General features: G+C 33.9%; 1 protein-coding gene across 2 annotated transcripts; it reads right to left on the reverse strand.

Annotated features, from left to right (window-relative positions):
- Window positions 1–2,523: 2,523 nt before the first annotated feature.
- Window positions 2,524–7,134, reverse strand: LOC139491539 (glutathione S-transferase 3, mitochondrial-like). Of its 2 annotated transcripts, none has more exons than XM_071279290.1 (5): window positions 6,961–7,134; window positions 5,385–5,446; window positions 4,232–4,289; window positions 3,322–3,394; window positions 2,524–2,763 (listed from the first exon to the last, which is right to left on the reverse strand). In XM_071279290.1, the coding sequence occupies exons 1-5, from the start codon at window positions 7,078–7,080 to the stop codon at window positions 2,654–2,656; spliced, it is 423 nt and encodes a 140-aa protein (XP_071135391.1). In that variant the 5' UTR covers window positions 7,081–7,134; the 3' UTR covers window positions 2,524–2,653. The 2 variants fall into 2 exon arrangements, with proteins under 2 accessions (XP_071135391.1, XP_071135390.1); XM_071279289.1 differs by lacking the exon at window positions 6,961–7,134 and adding an exon at window positions 6,732–6,921.
- Between the last annotated feature and the right edge of the window lie 9,988 nt (window positions 7,135–17,122).

Genomic DNA, 17,122 nt, shown 5'->3' on the forward strand with positions numbered 1-17,122 from the left:
AACTCTCCACAATAGACCATAATGACACAGAAATTAACAACTATAGGTCACCGTACGGCCTTCAACAATGAGCAAAGTCCATACCATTAACAAATATGTACCGATATGAATCTGCTGCTTTCCTGTTTGTCAAATGTCAGATGCTTTTTGTCAAGTGAGCTCGATTAAACAAGTAAAGTCTTATAAAGGCCGGAATGTGACATTTCTACTTGAAATACGTATATGATATTCATAAAAGATTTTAATGAGCAGAGAACCTCATTGTGATTTTCAAATACCATATATCAAAATATTTACTTTAATGGTTATATTAACAAAAACAACGAGCATCAGTTTTGCTAAACAGCTACCTCCGATCAGAATACGGACACAATCTAGTGTCCTTTAACTTATCTGCACGTTAGATGAACCAACACATATAACTTTTTGATCTGTCGATATAAGAAGATGTGGTATGAGTGTCAACGGGCCAATCTATATATAAATAACGAGAAACGCTTAATTAGAACCACACCAACAAATGACAACTACTGAACATCAGGTACCTTACTTAAAACAGGTGCCAACAAATGCATCGGGTTGAAACGTAATAGGTACCAACCGTCACCGTTTCCTGAAACAATAGTGTAACATCACAATATAGCTACTAGTAAAATGATTTTCATTTTCGCTTAAGTTTTGTTTTATTCATCTTAGCGATGTCAGATGTTTGGCAAGATCACTAAATGCAGACAATTTAGGGATCATTAATCCGAAGTTTGGTTAATACCAGTGATGTCAGAAGACGTCCTGTGGTTTCAAATGATAAAATGTGAAAACAGTTGACCGTTAAAGACGACGAATGAACGTCAGTGACGGTATTAGCTCAAAATGATGTCAGAAAGCAAGGAGAGCTCAAAAGCTAGTATAACAGTCACTACTCCACAATGATGTAGTCTTTCTGATAAGACCACCCTTTGTCCCCCTTTTCTCTCTACACACAAAGAGTTGAACCAATTAATTATTGTTGACGTGCACAGAGAATAACGTATGTCTCGCATACCATTGAATATTCACCGTGATAGACTTGGACATCGGAATGTCAATACTTTAGCATGTAAAGTATTCAAACACATCTTTTAATGAACAATCATTATGGTTCAAGGCCTTATAATCTCCGTGGAAATGAGATATGCCAAACATCACGGACTTATCTCAAATGGTTACGCTTAAAATAACCTAATTATTCTTTAGATGTTTAAGACAAACTACGTGCTTTAAGTGGTCCGTTTGATTCTGTTGACAGTTTTGGTTTTTCAACTCTTTACACTACACCTCCACACAACTTTTTCTATCTAATTAAATGGTCGTTTGGTAATTCTAAATGCAAATATATTTGCTGCAACTCATTGAAAGCATTCTTCTCAAATGAGAAAGGTATGTATGCTAGGATGAAAAAATATCTGCATTTTCTTAGTTGTAGTCTCTGTCCTGAGTTTTTATTTTGCATCGCTCTATTTGGTCCTGTCTTTTTCTTTATTAGTATCTCCCTAAACTTGGAATTGATAGTTAAAAGCAAATAAAAGTTATTAAATTGATTATATTTGTGTTCTTATAACACAGAAAAATGCGAAATAATTAAAATTAGTAGAAAACAAAAAATTACAGATTTTGGAAAAAAGGGAAGTGCTAAACAAAATGTGTCCTGTCCCTAAGTACCACTTGTGATACCTGTGGTACATGGTCATATATCTCTGACTCATAATAACATATTTAACTAAATCCATTGGATGTTATATTTGTTCTGATTGATATTATAGTTTTAAATAAATTAGGCTGTTAGTTTTCTCGTTTGAATCGTTTTAGATTGTCATTTTGGGGCCTTTTATAGCTGACTATGCGGTATGGGCTTTGCTCATTGTTGAAGGCCGTACCGTGACCCATAGTTGTTAATTTCTGTCATTTTGGTCTCTTGTGGACAGTTGTCTCATTGGCAATCATACCACATCTTCTTTTTTATATTAGAAATATGATTTTTTTTGTTTGTTGTTATTGGCTTTGAACTAGTTATCAGTAACTGTGAGTACTCTCAGATCTAAACTTTGTGTCTTTGTGCTGTGGGGTTGTACATTTTGTTTAAGTACCCTGCAACGTCCTCTAAGTGTTTCATTACTTGTTTTTGTTTAGTATCCATCTGATGAGTAAATCCCTTATTAACTGATTATTTTTACACCACAGTCTTATTTAGGGGAGGGTTGGCTGCCCGCTATCATGTTTAAATCTGCCACTCTCTGTATGTACAATGTATGTGTCTGTCCCAGGCGAGTAGCCTGTTATTCAGTGGTTGTTGTTTGTTGCTGTATATCATATTTTTTTTTCTGTTGATTATTTCGTTCTTCAATCAGGTCCATCAATCAAAGAAACTTTATAAATATAAGTATTTTTTTATTGTTCAATATGTTAGACATATATATACATATTCACTACAAATGTAAATTTAAAAACACATGAATTGTAAATTTGCAAATTTATCACTTTTATAAAAAAAAAATTGTTACATCACTTTGTACTGTCATGAAAAGTTATGATACATAAAAAGCAAATAAATCTTAAATGTTTAAATGAGTAATTATTCAATGTATAACAAATTCAGAGTAATGGTTGTTCATGTTGTTTAAACAAAGTTGACAAATCCAAGCATTTTCAATGCTGTAATAATGGAACAAACCAGGAGTGTCAGGAGACCAATATATGCAAAAACACCTCTCATTCTTTTCTTGGGATCTGCAAAAAGGAAAACAAAATCAGAGAAAAAATAACATTTATACTGAATTTATACACCCTGAGTGTCCATAGAAATGTGTTGTCTTATCAACAATCAACAAGTAAGGAAACATAACTTAAATAAAATGAAAACATGATCACCCAATTGCTATGCCAAAGTAAAACAAGGAGAAAATACAAAGAGTTTGTAAAGACCATACCTTACAGAAGGGCATGAGTTGACACACCAAATTAAATTAAATTTCAAACCATGTATTCTATAAGTATATTTTTTGTCCATTTTTTCATTTTGTATCATTCAATGTGTGCAATATTATAATTAAAATCAATTACAAACGAAAGTGAACCAACGCTTTAATTATAATTAAAAAGTGTACTAATATCTGCCTCAGACTTTATTTGTACAAAATTAAGCAGTAAAAAGAAATTGACTTTTGTTTTTAAAAAGCACATTTTCCTATCACCTCACATTTACTTGACATCAGCAAAACACGGTCCAGATTTAAAAATTTTAAACACAAAAAAGTGATAGTAATATTAAATATGTCAATTTGTTACCTCCGCTGTAGTATCCCAATGCGTAGAAAACACGTCCAACAATCCAAACCATTCCTGCTGCAGCTGATAATTTCTAAAAGTATATGTAAATCATTAAATTGTGAATTAAGCAAATATTTTAGGCATGTTAATCAAGAACACCTTTTTGAAATGTAAAATACATTTAGCCAAACGTCATTAGGCAAAGTTTCCATTCACTCTTTTTGCATCTTGAAAGACTATTACAATTTTTTTTCTGTGACACAATCCTTCTATGCAGGGAGCAGGGAGGTGTCACTGAAAAGAAGTTTAAAGTTGTTCAATAGAAAAAAGGCTTTAAAGACGTCAAAATTATTATTTAGACTAAGTTTTTCCTTGAAATTTTCAAAAAAATTCTTCCATATCAGAAGACATAGACCATGTACATGATGTAGAAGAAACCCTATGAGCTATTTTGACTTAAAACCTTTTGACTTTCCTGTACAGAAATAAGTATGTGGTTGGAATAGAAAAGGGGAGATAACTCAAATTTAAAAATAATTGCTACAGTCAAATGACAGTTGTACCAAAGGTCATAAATGCAAAGGTTTTTTTTATTCATTCAGATATTTAGAATTTAAATGAAATTAAACAATTAAAAAGATATATATATATATATGAACAAATTTATACTTTTAAAAGCTTTTAGAAAATCTTATGTCATTCAGAAATGATATCTGATTATCTTAAAAAATAAACATTTACATGTTTTGGCAGCAACTTCTGTAGTATTTTTAAGATGGAAAGCTAGGCTAACCATTGGATTATTAGTTGGAAGAATTTGAATTTAATATCATGAACTATTTATCAGAATTAATATATTGCATGGCAATTAACTTTTATTGTCAAAACTTTTAATATTTTGTAGCAATTTGTTATCTGTTTTACTTACTGGAAATGTCAAACCAGCAAACACCAACAAGATCAGAAACTGTGGATAGTTTTCAAGCCTGTAATAAAAAGGATTATTTTAGAAATGAATGATACACAATGAACAATGATGAAGTAAACAAAATATACCTTTTGAATAACAATTTACACAGTTGGTATTTAAAGATTAATTTTCATGTTGCACCGAGTGTATAGCAAATTTAAGCAAATTTTACAATATGAATATGTTTCTTCACAAAAACACTTTCAATAAAAACAGGCAGTAGATTCAACATAGTTTACATCAGGGCTGCAGAGGCGGATTTAGGGGGGGCCAGGGGGCCTGGGCCCCCCCTTTTTGGGAATTAATTGTTTGCTTATAAAGGGAATCATTGAAGCGTGACTGGAGTGGGCCCCCTCTTAGGTCAGTCAGTGGGCCCCCACTTATGAAAATTTCTGGATCCGCCACTGGGCTGTTTTATAAAAGTTTCTGCAACTCCACTTTGATCTTCACAAAAATTATAAAAAACATGAAAAAGAAAAAAAAATGTTGGAATATATTATCAATTCATTATATATATTCAAATCTTTATTGCCATAAAACTACATATTTATAGTATGTGACACAACATAACATAATGAAAATAAAAAATAACAACAAGATCATTAAGTTCCATAATAAAAGTAAATATTTCACCCTGTCCTCAGTTCAACAAATGTTCAATAGACTGTTTAAGCTATTTGCACATGTTGATATTCAAATCCAAGTTGATTTCAAAAACTCTATTATTTTCAGTTCCACTTCTTTGAACAATGTATATTTGTTATGCGATTAAAACTGATCTATGATGAGTTAGAAAAATACTTTGGAAAATGGCCACTTACCTCCTTGACAGGGACTGCCTGGTCCATACTAAACTATAGCAGAGGCGGATTTAGAGGGGGGGCCCAGGGGGCCCGGGCCCCCCCTTTTTGTGAAAAAAATTGGTTGGTTATATAGGGAATCACTGAAGCGTGACTGGAGCGGGCCCCCTCTTAGCGCAGTCAGTGGGCCCCCACTTATGAAAATTTCTAGATCCGCGCATGTATAGAGCAGTATATTTACAACATGTACAACAGTAATATTTAGAGTACTGATAGTAATACTGATTTTTTTTAAATTTCGGCTAACTTACGTATTTTGATGAGCTCTTTGTACACAGTTAAATCTATCATCATCGCTGTACATCTTTGGATACTGTAAAATAAATTATATCAATTTAAAAAACAAACTAATCTTACATAAACATATATGCAATATTGTGAAAGAATTGTAATGTAATTACTTCAGTGGGAAAGTAACTAAAAGATATACAGTGAGGTCAACAATTGACATTTGTCAATTTAAGAGGGTGGTAAAGGGTTATTTTCCTGCAACATATTTTGCCATTTTGATTTCATATGCAGCCATGACAAAAGGTTCTTTATTCACCATGTTTAGTGAAATCAGTAAAAAGATCAACATACAAGACATTTTTAATTGTTCGTTCATCATAAAATGACAATTTTATTTCGCGTTCTTCCGTTAAGAGAACCCCTCCCCCACCCCCCTGCTTTACGCCCCTTATTTAAATGAATGACAAAATGTATGATATTCATCATAGACAAATATGAATATATTAGAAATGCATGACATTGGTGTATGCTTCTTTACCTTTAGTTTGTAAGCTTTTCCACCCTAATTCATTTATCAGTGGCAAATCCAGGGTGGGGTCTAGAATCCCCCTTTTTTATGACCAATGCTTTTGAATGGGACATACATGACATATGGTTGGAACCCTCTCTTTACCGTCCCTGTTTACCATGTTGCTGACACTAAATGTACATGTATTTCTGTAATTATTTCTTTTTTTACTAAGTTGCATGTAACTGTACAAATGTACTCACTACTGAATTTTATCATGATTATGTATGCTCATGTATATGACATAATATCTTGGACTATCTGACTAATATTAGTATAACAGTCCAAGATGATATGTTTTATTTATAATTCTTTCTTTAGAGCAGATGCATGTTTCCATCAAATAAATCATGAATTTGTTGATTCATGTTTTTGTTAATACTTTGTTTAACTTAACTTTGCTCATTGTTGAAGGTCGTACGGTAACCTATAGCTGTTAATTTTTGTGTTATTTTGGTCATGTTGGTCACTTGTGGAGAGCTGTCTCATTGGCAATCTTTTTTTTATAATTGCGTAAAAATATGCAGAGGCGGATTTAGGAGGAGGACCCTGCACCCCCCCCCCCCCCCCTTTTGTGGGAAAATTTTTGTTGATTATATAGGGAATCACTGAAGCACTGACAGGAGCGTGCTATTTCTGGATTTTTTTCAATAAAGACTACTTGTCTCATTGCAATGCAGCAACATGAGCAAAGCACGATTATTTGTCATATTAAATGAATGGGCGGGTCTCTATGAAGTAAGAAGTATCAAGGATTTGTAAAGTCTTACTATACAAATCCGTAGGAGTATCAACTTACCGGCACTTCATACTTTTTCCTTGCTGCACCGACCTTATAACCCTTCCACATCAAAACAAAAATAGAAGCAATAGATGTAAGGATAACATATCCAAAATCTGCGGGAAGAGCGAAAGTTACTGCCATGATTTTCTTGTATAAAGTTATGCTGACTCGACGTTCCAAATCTTGAACGAGGATAGGATTATTGTAAACAACATATAGGTCAAAGTTGAAAGGGCATACTTACCGGAACTCCATATTCGGAGCGAGCTAAAAGGGTCCTCATTTCTAACCAATTCATTAAAAACCATGTTGATGACGCGACTAGAATAACATATCCAAATTCTGGCGAAATGTCAACTAACATAGTTTACCTGTTCAGGTAAAACTCGAACGTAAACATTGGGGAATCTTTAGTTTCAGAACAAATAGTCCGCATAACCATGATTTTTTTCCGGATTTTTTTTTTGTATACGTACTAAGGACTACTAATGACTAAATAAATTTTGGTCGTATATTCAAAGTTCAAAGTTTTATTGCCATATAAACTATACAGTTTGTGACATATTGGTATTACGTTGGCGTCGTCGTCTGCGTCTGCGTTGTCGTCGTCCGAATACTTTTAGTTTTCGCATTCTATAAACTTTAGTAATTTTAAAGTGAATAGAAACCTATGAAATTTTAACACAAGGTTTATGACCACAAAAGGAAGGTTGGGATTGATATTGGGAGTTTTGGTCCCAACATTTTAGGAATTAGGGGCCAAAAAGGGCCCAAATAAGCATTTTCTTGGTTTTCGCACTATTACTTTAGTTTAAGTTAATAGAAATCTATGAAATTTTGACACAAGGTTTAGGACCACAAAACAAAGGTTGGGATTGATTTTGGGCGTTTTAGTTTAAACAGTTTAGGAATTAGGGGCCAAAAAAGGGCCTAAATAAGCATTATTCTTGGTTTTCGCACTATAACTTTAGTATAAGTAGATAGAAATCAATGAAATTTAAACACAAGGTTTATGACCACAAAAGGAAGGTTGGGATTGATTTTGGGAGTTGAGGTCTGAACAGTTTAGGAATTAGGGGCCAAAAAAGGGGCCCAAGTAAGCATTATTCTTGGTTTTCGCACCATAACTTTAGTATAAGTATAAATAAAAATCTATGAAATTTAAACACAAGGTTTATGACCACTAAAGGAAGGTTGGGTTTGATTTTGGGAGTTTTGGTCCCAACAGTTTAGGAATAAGGGGCCCAAAGGGTCCAAAATTGAACTTTGTTTGATTTCATCAAATATTTAATAATTGGGGTTTTTTTATATGCCGAATCTAACTGTGTATGTAGATTCGTAATTTTTGGTCCCGTTTTTAAATTGGTCTACATTAAGGTCCAAAGGGTCCAAAATTAAACTTAGTTTGATTTTAACAAAAATTGAATCCTTGGGGTTCTTTGGTATCCTGAATCTAAAAATGTACTTAGATTTTTTATTATTGGCCCAGTTTTCAAGTTGGTCCAAAATTAAGCTTTGTTTGATTTCATCAAAAATTGAATAATTGGAGTTCTTTGATATGCCAAATCTTACTGTGTATGTAGATTCATAATTTTAGTCCCGTTTTCAAATTGGTCTACATTAAAGTCAAGAAATTTTCATTTGCACAGCATTGCGCAATAGCAAGAAATCTTCAATAGCAAATATTTTCAATTGCACAGTATTGCGCAATAGCAAGAAATATCTAATTGCACAATATTGTGCAATAGCAAGAAATTTTCAATTGATTGGAGTTATCTTTCTTTGTCCAGAATAGTAGTTAAATCAACTTAAATCATTGTTTTATACAATATACAATGTATATTCACTTTTACTACCAACTGATAAATTAAAACAATATTTACCATTCAGTGATAACAAGCACCTTTTGTTACATTTTAATATTTTATGATGTATTTAAATGAGTAGTTATTGTTGCAAACGCCATTAGAAATTTGAATTGAGATCAGTTTTGGAAAAAGGGAAAGGGGATGTGAAAAAAAAAATGGGAAGGGGGGGGGTTAAATTTTTCTCTTTTCAGATTTCATAAACAAAAAGAAAATTTCTTCAAACATTTTTTGAGAGGATTGATATTCAACAGCATAGTGAATTGCTCAAAGGCAAAAAAAAGAATTTTAAGTTCATTAGACCACATTCATTCTGTGTCCGAAACCTATGCTGTGTCAACTATTTAATCACAATCCAAATTTAGAGCTGAATCCAGCTTGAATGTTGTGTCCATACTTGCCCCAACCGTTCAGGGTTCAACCTCTGCGGTCGTATAAAGCTGCGCCCTGCGGAGCATCTGGTTTGATTTTGTTTTTGGAGATCAAAGTTTTAATTTATCAAAATTCCAATTTTCATTTTTTTTTTTTTTAAAGGATCACAGCGTTGGCTAGCAAGGCCCCCATGCACCTTTTCAAGCTTAATATGTTCTATTCTAAGCTCAATATGTTCTATTCTTTACATAATGGGACTGCCCCTGATTATCTCTGTGATTTAATGCCCCCGCTTGTTGGTCAAGTATCTAACTACGATTTGCGAAACAGTAATAATTATATAGTACCCGGTTATAGACTAGACATAACTAGAAAATCCTTTTTCCCATCCACTACTATTGAATGGAATAGACTTACCCCCGACATACGTACGTCCAAAAATATAAATATTTTTAAACGAAAGATGAAGTCCAAATTGATACAGCCACCTTCCTATTTTAGTTGTGGGGATAGAAAACTTAATATCATTCATACACGTTTGAGAAATATGTGCAGTTCTTTAAATTCAGATTTACATCGTGTTAATATTAAAGCAAATCCGGCATGCAGCTGTGGCCACCCTGTTGAGGACAGTATACACTATTTTTTTAGAGTGCGCTTTTCACAACGAAGCAAGAGAAATACTGTTTTCTAAATTAGAACGTTATGCTATATCCATTGAGCTTCTGTTAGCTGATGACGGTACCTTTCTTTTCAGCAAAACAAAGACATTTTTGAGTCCGTACAATCTTATATTAGAATAACACAAAGATTTAAAACAATCAATTAACGTTCTAAATTTCTACTTTACAACCTTTCAGTCCAGTCCAGTTGTTTCATTATTATTCCTTATTATATTATATTGTATTTTTTTTTTTATTTCTAATTTTTTTTGAAGTATGTATTACATGCATTACTACTATGTTGGTTTTTTTTTCTTTTTTTTCGCCAGTATCTAATGTACTTTGTGTTTATATTAATATTGGGAGAGGACGTTTCTAATGTTGTTATAACTTGTGTCCAATCCCTTTTGCTACTTATGCAAATAAAATATGTTTAAACTAAACCTTTTCAAATTCCTGGATCCGCATCTGACAAATGTGCCATTATTGAACCCCGGGCCCCTCGTAGAGGAATCCAAGTCAAATATACATACATTTAAGTAATAACAGTACTGTAGTTGAAGAGTTGCCACCGTCAATTGTAGATTTGACGGTGGCATATGCAGTTTTACTAGCGACGCGTAGCGGAGACAGTAAAGCGGAGATTTGCGACCGTCAAATCAAAATTGACGGTGGCAACTCTTCAACTACAGTACTGTTATTCCGATTCTAATGCATTACAAAAAGAAAACTATGATAAAACTTGAAAAAAATGTCTAAATTTGACAAATAGAAAAAAATCCGCGAACTTCATGAATGATTTTGGCATAAAGACGTCATGGCTAAACGTAACGTCATACAAACGAAAACTTACAAACTTGAGGTTATTACGTTACCTGTATGGCGGGTCCCTCCTTAGTTACGCCTTGTCAACTGTGGATTTGACGGCAACTTTTAGTCAATGAAAAAAATTGTTACATCCAAATGTCATTAGAAATACTGTTAAAGGGGCACTAGCTAAGAGATATACAAGTATTAACAAATCTAAAATATGATTTTTTTGGTTTGTTCAATCATTAATGAAAGTGAAATATGATTCGATTTTGAATCCGTATCCATGTGGGCTTCAATTTAACCCCTTAGCTAGAGATGAATAACGCTTGAATTGTGCGTGTTCGCGGTTATTTCATGAAAGGACAAGAATGTCAACCTTAAAAGTGAAACAAAGGTAAATTCGTCTCCAGAGCAAAAGGATTAAAAAAAAATGTGTTTCTCATTTTACGGCATAATACGTATTATTATGAAAAAAATTTGACATGTAAAGTGACAGTCTGGTATTACAGTTTGTTTGCATCAATTACTTTAATAATGTTTCAAACTTTCATAACATCTTTGAAACTTATGCTGGACAGTATGGCATTATAAATAATGAATTTGTATAAACATTCATGGATTGTTATGAAACTTCGACAAGCCGAAGCTACATGATATATAATATATGATCTACAAGATCAAGAAATGAAATGAAATGAAAAATTTTATTAAACAAAAAGATATGTATTTTACTGATACTTTTTACAATTAATATATAATTTATAGACCTTTGCATTGATAACACCAATAGCAGGTGAGACACAGGATTTAGTGGCATTTTTTAGGAATTTGTTATAACATGTATCAGTTGTTATTTGACTTTCAATAACGTACTGCGAGGTCTTTTTGTTATTTTGTGTGTGTGTGTGTGTGTGTGCTATGTATGGCGATCTGTTGAGTCAAACCCCTTTAAACTAGTTTAATAGTTTGTTCTTATGTTTTGCTGTTACATCACGTACTGTCCTATGTTATAGGATGGCTAGCTATAGGCCGCGACCGTTAACATGTTAGCCGGCCAAAACGTATGTGTTTGTCCCAAATACAAAGCCTGTAATTCAGTGGTAGTCGTTTGTTAATTTATATTTCTAATTATTTAAATATGATTTTAATGCGTTTGTTTGTACACGACTGATCAGGCTGTTGATTTTCTCGTTCGACTCATTTTTTACATTTTTGTCATGTCGCTGCTTACAGCTATATGATATGCATGCAGTGTTTATTGTTGAAGACTGTTGTATGAACTATACAGTTGCTAGTTGTAACGTCGATTTCGCGGGTTTCTTGTTGGGGAGTTGTCTCATTGGAGATCATACTACATTTCCATATTATACAGTAGCGGATCCATCCATTTTAAAAAGGTGGTTCCCAACCCAGGACAAAAAAAGGGGGGGGTCCAACTATATGTCCCCATTCAAATGCATTGATCGACCAAAAAAAGGGGAGGTTCCAACCCCCGGACCCCCCTCCCCCTGGATCCGCCACTGTATTATATCTTGTTTATGTCTTGATTTAAATACAACAAACACTTATTTGGTTCTCTCAGATTTAATTACAGCTGTTTCTTTAGATTAAATTCTAATAGTGAAATGATCATGTTCATGACCTTTTTTGTCATTTAAGATCATGTTTGTTGTTGCTCTGCAGTTTGTATGTGGTATCGACTTTGATATGTTTTTATTTGTGCGTTACTCTGTGATGAATGTTCTTGTGAATGTTATAACTTGTGTTGTGTTTCTGTCACGTAGTGTTGTCAATTCCGCGATATTTTTGTTTTCATGAACAATGTCATAAAGCGGGAAGATTGGCTAGCCATTAAACCAGGTTCAAACCACCATTATTTTTTTAATGTCCTGTACCTGGTCAGGAATATAGCAGTGGTTATCAAATAGTTCGTTTCTATGTGTGTTGGAGGTTGTTTTTGTTGCATTTCAGTTTCCCGGTTGTTCCCGGTTTGTTTTCCTCTTGATAGATTTATGACTTTTGAACACCGGTATTCTACTGGGTTTTTTTCTCTCGCTAAAATGTCCTACGCCCATTTACTATTGCATTTATTTCTGAAAACTAGTTTTAGTTTTATCATCCTTATATTCTTTGATTTCCTTTCTCTCATGCATGTGTGCCTTTTCCTTAGTCATATAACATATGACCTTGGGGGCATTATTTATTATTTCTATTTACTGTTCTGATAAAAAAAAATTACTATCAAGTGATGTGCTTTCGCATTCAAAAAAAATAAAAAATGAAAATATCAGTATAAAAACGTTAAAAATTGAATAAGGATGCGAAGTCATATGTTATAGAACTAGGCTTTTCCTCTTCTCTAGTTTTCCCAACCCTGCCGTTAAATCTACATAATATTTTTTGTGGTGACGAGACTACGCCTATTTTCACATACATGTTTTAGTAGTTTCAGAGGGGGGGGGGGGACATTTATAGGACCATGTTAAAAAAAAAATGACTTCAGAACCCATGATGTAAAAATCAGAGTAAAAAAAAACCTTTCAGAAGGGAACTTTCGTTTCTTATACACGCACACATGCACACAATCAGGGGCGGATCCAGCCATTGTAAAAAGGGGGGTTCCTAGGACAAAGGGGGGTGGGGGGGGGTTTCCAATTACATGTCCCCATTCAAATGCATTGATCGTCCCAAAAAAAGGGGGGTTCCAACCCCCGGAACCCCCCCCCCCCTCCTGGATCCGCGCCTGCACAATCAACTGCTAGCATCTGTACGTTGTCAATTGGTCTCTGGTGTCCACATTTGTCATTGGCCATCTATCTATCTATCTATCTATCTATCTATCTGTATATCTTCTGCCAATTAAGGCACACCTCCTGGTACCCGGAGTACGGTGTATGATAAATGTTATACAGAATATCCTCCACCAATATTTACAGTAGATCCATAAGAATTATTTACACTGATAAAAGTTCTTTATCCACACATAAAACACATATGTATGATTTAAAATCTAAAATTTATAATTTAAAATTGAATTTTAGATATATATTGCATAGAGGTGATCTGACAACACTATTGAAATGATTAATGTTTAATGCCACCTTTTCGATTCTTCTTCTTAGGGATAATGTTCAGTAATTCATATCTCTTATGGTGCAATTTATATATAAGATGCCTACACAATGGTTCTAAATGAATGTTAATGTCATTAGTAAGCTCTAAATGTGCCGAGGTGATACAATAGGCATAAGGATTCACTACGACAGTAAGAAGATCTATTTCTACGGACAGATTATATTTGGCAAACAGCAAGCTACAAGTGTTGGTGATCTTTTCAAGAATATCTCTACGTATATATTCAAGCCGGGTACAGCCTAGCAGAAAATGAGCAAGTGTCTCTTCACTACATTTGCATAGCATACAGACAGCATCTATTTTGTTTTGATTAAAGGCGGCTCTATTTGTTTGGAGAATGTATGTGCCAGTTGCAATTTTTAATCGAACTGGTATCTTTGCAATATCTCTAATGTTTGCATCTACAGTTCTTGCTATAGGATGACATTGCCCTATCTTATAGCTCATTTCCAGATATGAAAGTGTTTGAAATAACTTAGATTCGTCGTTAATACGTTTTTCCCAATAGCTATTAATCTTTGTTGATATTAATTTTTTCCACAAAAATTTGGATAATGGAGTAATAAGAAAACTGTAAGGATCATCAATGTCATATTTCAGGCAAAGCCTTTTTTATCTCAATGAACCAACTGTTGCTTTTCATATTTTTAATACTGAGCTGTCTCTCTGCAATTCTCCATTCCATTGATGTATTCCCTGACCTACATATATTGCCAAACAAAGTGAATGCCCTTTTATGAATTTCAGCCTCTGCTAGTAGTTGACCCGATATGATATAAACAGCAGGATCTGCTACATTTGTAGTCAAAGATAATATTTGCTTCAGCATCTTTTTGTATTGCTTACTGATTAGATCTAGATTTTTCCCACTGGGAAGTAATGTCTCCAATCCGTATAGCATAACTGGAAGGATATATGTTTTGACTAAACTGATTGCCGTAACCGGATCTAATCCATTTTCGCCATGTAGGCCAGATGCCATTAAGCTATATAGAGATCTCCTTGCTTTTTAAAGATTTTCCTGAATTGTGGCAGATGCAGAATCTTTATATGCTCTCTGAATGCCAATATGTGGGGTTTTGTCAACTACTGGCATCAGCTCACCATTCAAATCAAGATCAATATTGTCAAATAATCTGTTTGATGTTTTAACAGGGAGGATGACACTCTTTGTTGGTTGTAAATGGTACCCTTCACGCTTGCTGTAATCTGATGCTATATTGACCATTGCTTGTAGGTTGTAAGGATTCTCGCTTACTAAGGCTATATCATCGGCACAGGTGGGGGCACAGCAAGATATAGACCCGATTTTTCCGCCAAGGTTAGAATCTTCAAGAAGGTTTAGTAGTTGATTTATATATATCTTATATAAATCGGCGCTTAAAGTTCCGCCTTGTCGTACACCTTGCTCAATATTGAAAGAGTCTGATAGCTGCCCATTCCATTTAATTTTGGTAGTTGCATTTGTATATAGACTGTCTATAAGTAAGACTGATTGCTCTGATAGTCCGAGATGGTACAATTTCCGTATCATGTTGGAGTGACGAACCACATCAAATGCAGACTTAGCATCAAGCATTCCTAGGATAGTTGTTTTCTTTTGATCCTTGTTTTCTCTTTCAAATTCATCTATCATAAGTGTAGCAATAAGAGGAGCCGAGTTTTCAGTAAATCCTCGTTGTAGTGGGTTTTGTTTATCTAAAATTTGAGGATTAATACGGAATTTTAGTATGGTTTCAATAATTTTAGATATGGTTGGAGTGATGGTTATTCCTCTATAATTTTTAGCGTCTAATATATTTCCTTTATTTTTGAAAATAGGAGATAGTGTTCCAACTTTAAGAATGTCTGGTATAATACAGGTTTTAAATGCTGCATTTATAGTTTGAAGTAAGGAATTATTTAATTTTAATCCACCATATAAAATACTTTCCACAGTAACACCAAAAACATCTGACGATTTATTTCTATTCAGCTTATGTATAGCTTCATCTAGCTCTTTGATTGCAACCGGAGTATGCTCTCTCTCATTGGTACAAATCTTAATTATATGCTCATATTCACTGTCGACAGTATCTAGATATTGTATATCAAATTTCGACGTATTTGATTTTTTTGCTAGATTTGAAAAGTGAATTCGCCAGCCTTCTAAGATGTTTGTTTCGCTATAAGTTGATTGATCTACATGAAGTTCGTCAATAAGTTTGCCTAGTTTGCCTTTTTGTCTACTAATTAGCTTATGGAATAATTTGTTATCCATGACTCTAGCTTGAATTATTTCCTCTCTATCATTAATCCGTCTTTGAGCAATTTCATTCCTGCACTGCTTTCTTAATTCATAAGTTGTTCGTTTTTTATTGATAACTAGCTCATTGCAGGGGTCAGCTGGCCTCCCTCGAAATTTCCATAATGCATGTGCTTGTTTTTTTGCTTTAATAGCGTGGTATCCTCATTCATCACTTTCAGCTTCGGTCGTTTTCTGAATGCCTTGTGCGCTGGAGCTACTGATTTGGTAGCAGAGTCAATGATGTTATTGATGTTATAAAATGCATCGCTAATACCATCAGTGGTGTTAAGATCTAATTTTAATGCATCTATTCCTTTTTCTATGGACTCTTGATATTTATCTTTATCCAGCTTATCCCAATTAACTTTACAGTAGATTTTGCCTCTTTTTGATGACTTTAATTCATTTGATCCAATTGAGAACTCGAAGTTGATTTCAGCCTGAATTGGATAGTGGTCTGACACATTATTTATAATATCTAACTTTTTGACATACAATATATCATCTTGTAAAAGATCAGGGTACAGTATATGATCTATTGCCGTACTGTCTACTCCATTGGAGTGTATAAAAGTTTTACCAATCTCCTTTGCAGAAAATTTGCATTCTTCCATAAAATCTAAAATATATTGATTCCTCGTCGGACCAGATTTAATGAAAATATTTTCGTTAAAGTCTCCTCCTACTAAGATACAATGAGTTCCAGAAAATGATTGTACGATTTCATACAATATATCAACACATTCTTGAAGTTCAGAAATATTGTTATTGGATCCTCTACAGGGCAAGTATACCGAGACTAATAATAACTTTTTCTTGTCCCCTCTGACTTCCACACACTGAATACGCTCGTTGCCAATATCTAATGTTGTGATTAAGCTATCCATCTCTTTTCTCCATAAAATTCCAACCCCACCATATCCTCGGGGCATTTGCACAGGAGTTATTGGATCTCTATCATCTACGGATTTTCCTATCCCGTTAAGATGTTCATGCAACTCATTTAAGTTATCAATTTGGCAATTAAACAGCCAATGTTCCTGAAGGAGACAAATGTCCATATGATTGTACGCTTCCTCAAAAAATGGACCACGTGATAAAACATTTTTACAGTTAAAAGATAAAATCCTAATGCTGTTCTTCCTCACAGTACTATTACTATATACAATATTTACAGACTCTCCAACAGCCTGCCTCTTCTTATTCTATATATTTAGCCTTATCATATCCAATTTTAGCAGTTATCGCGTGACTTTGGAGACGTCACGCATC

This window comes from Mytilus edulis, chromosome 10 (genome assembly GCF_963676685.1).
Source record: "Mytilus edulis chromosome 10, xbMytEdul2.2, whole genome shotgun sequence".
NCBI classification, from domain to species: domain Eukaryota; kingdom Metazoa; phylum Mollusca; class Bivalvia; order Mytilida; family Mytilidae; genus Mytilus; species Mytilus edulis.